The 1,609-nt window shown below is 62.5% G+C and overlaps 1 protein-coding gene across 5 annotated transcripts in view; it reads right to left on the bottom strand.

The window, feature by feature from the left end:
- Mapkapk5 (mitogen-activated protein kinase-activated protein kinase 5) overlaps positions 1–1,280 on the bottom strand; it is a 30,856-nt gene extending 29,576 nt beyond the window's left edge. For 4 of the 5 annotated variants that reach the window (XM_004635923.2, XM_023720586.1, XM_023720587.1 and 1 more), the window contains exon 1: positions 499–1,175. In XM_004635923.2, the coding sequence (XP_004635980.1) occupies positions 499–534 (36 nt within the window). In that variant the 5' untranslated portion in view covers positions 535–1,175. Of the gene's footprint in view, positions 1–498 lie in introns of all 5 variants that reach the window. The other variant, XM_004635924.1, reaches the window with a different exon arrangement.
- Between the last annotated feature and the right edge of the window lie 329 nt (positions 1,281–1,609).

The raw sequence follows: 1,609 nt of genomic DNA, 5'->3' as shown, positions 1-1,609 counted from the left end.
GGTCCCTGTGCTTTGCTTAGCTTGTTCTAAGTAGGCGCTTTAGACCACTGAGCCATCTCACCAGCCCGTTAGTATCTTTTTTTTTTTTTTTTTTTTTCTTCTGGAACCGGGGATTGAACTCAGGCCCTTGCGCTTGCCAGGGAAGCACTTATTCCACTGAGCCATCTCCCCCGCCCGGTAGTATCTTAACAGCACTCACGTTCGTTCTAGCTGTGAAAGCAAATCACAATAAACAATAAACAGCAATAAACAGGAAAGCGAGAAAGCGTCGGTCACTGCGTGTGTGTGTACACGCGCGCGCGCGCGCGCACACACACACACACACACACACCCCTTCAAAGTGGTCCCTCGGAATCTCGGGAAGGACGAAACCTAGATGTGCCGAAACCTTTTGGCCCGATTTTTCTCGGGTTTTTTTTGTTTGTTTTTGTTTTTGAGCCTGCAGCCAGGAGAAACAAGACCGGACAAAGCAGGAGAAAAGGTGACAATTTTCCTTACCTTGATGGCTTTGTCCATGTCGTTCTCCTCCGACATGCTCCGCGAGGCCCCCAGAGCCAAGAGCGCCGCAGGCTGCGTAGCTGCTCGGTCCCCTAGCAGCCGAGGGCGCAAAGGGCTCGGGGATCTGGCCCCTGGGTCTCGGGGAGACGGACAGCAGCCGCCACTAGCGACAGGAGGGGACGAGGGCCCTGGCGCCAGATCGGCTTCGGGGGGCGGCTCTAGGCTGGCGGCGGCGGCGGCGGCGGCCCCTGGGGACAAACCTTTGTGCTGGGCCCCGCGCGGTCGCCTCCCGGCCTCATCGCCGGCCGGGGAGGCAGGCTCCCGGGGCAGGGCGAGGCGAGGAAGGCCTCGGCCCGGGGCTTTGTGCGGGGGCCTCGCTGGGCCGCCAGTTAGGCCCGGGCTCGCCAGGGCCTGAGAAGTATTCTGCGTCTCCGCCTCCGCCTCCGCCACCGTCGGGAAGCCGAAGCCGAGACCGCAGCCGCCGCCGCCGCCACTACTGCTCCCGCCGCCGCTTCAGCGCCACACATCGCCGGGACACCCGCGCCGGGCAGCCCCGCCAGCCACCCGCCCGCGCTGCACCCGGCGGGAGCTCCGGGCTGCCGCTCCAGCCGCCCAGTTCCACCGCTCCGCCACTCCACACGCCCCTCGCCGCAGCCCGCTGGTGCTGCCGCGCCACCCCCGTGCCATGCAACTGAGCTGCAGGCGCCCGCCGAGGCCGCCCTGAGACCGCCCCCAGGCCACACAGGCCCCCGGGCCTTCGGCTGCGCTGGCGCGGAGCTAATGACGTCGAAGGCGGCCTGACTGGGCAGGGCCATTGGAGGTCGCCGCAGGACAAGAGTGACTGCGCCTGCGTCGGCACCTCATCCGTTATCTCGGCGTTGCGGTGACTTATACTTCGTGGAACACAGTGGAAAGGTCCGTGGAGGCCGATGGGTGGTACAGAAGAGGGAACTGCAAACCGAAAGGGTGCTGCCGTAGGGGAACGGAATTGTGTATTTTGTGATGCTCTAGAAATAGGTTTTTTGCGCTGGGGAGTATCTTCTTATCCCTCGTTTATAGATTTGGTAACAGGTTTAGAGGGCTTGTTCCCGGCGTTTTAGGACAAAATACT

Source organism: Octodon degus, unplaced genomic scaffold (assembly GCF_000260255.1).
Source record: "Octodon degus isolate 3935 unplaced genomic scaffold, OctDeg1.0 scaffold00076, whole genome shotgun sequence".
In the NCBI taxonomy this organism is placed as follows: domain Eukaryota; kingdom Metazoa; phylum Chordata; class Mammalia; order Rodentia; family Octodontidae; genus Octodon; species Octodon degus.
The sequence above is the reverse complement of the archived record's forward strand: the minus strand, read 5'-3'. Positions and strand labels throughout refer to the sequence as shown.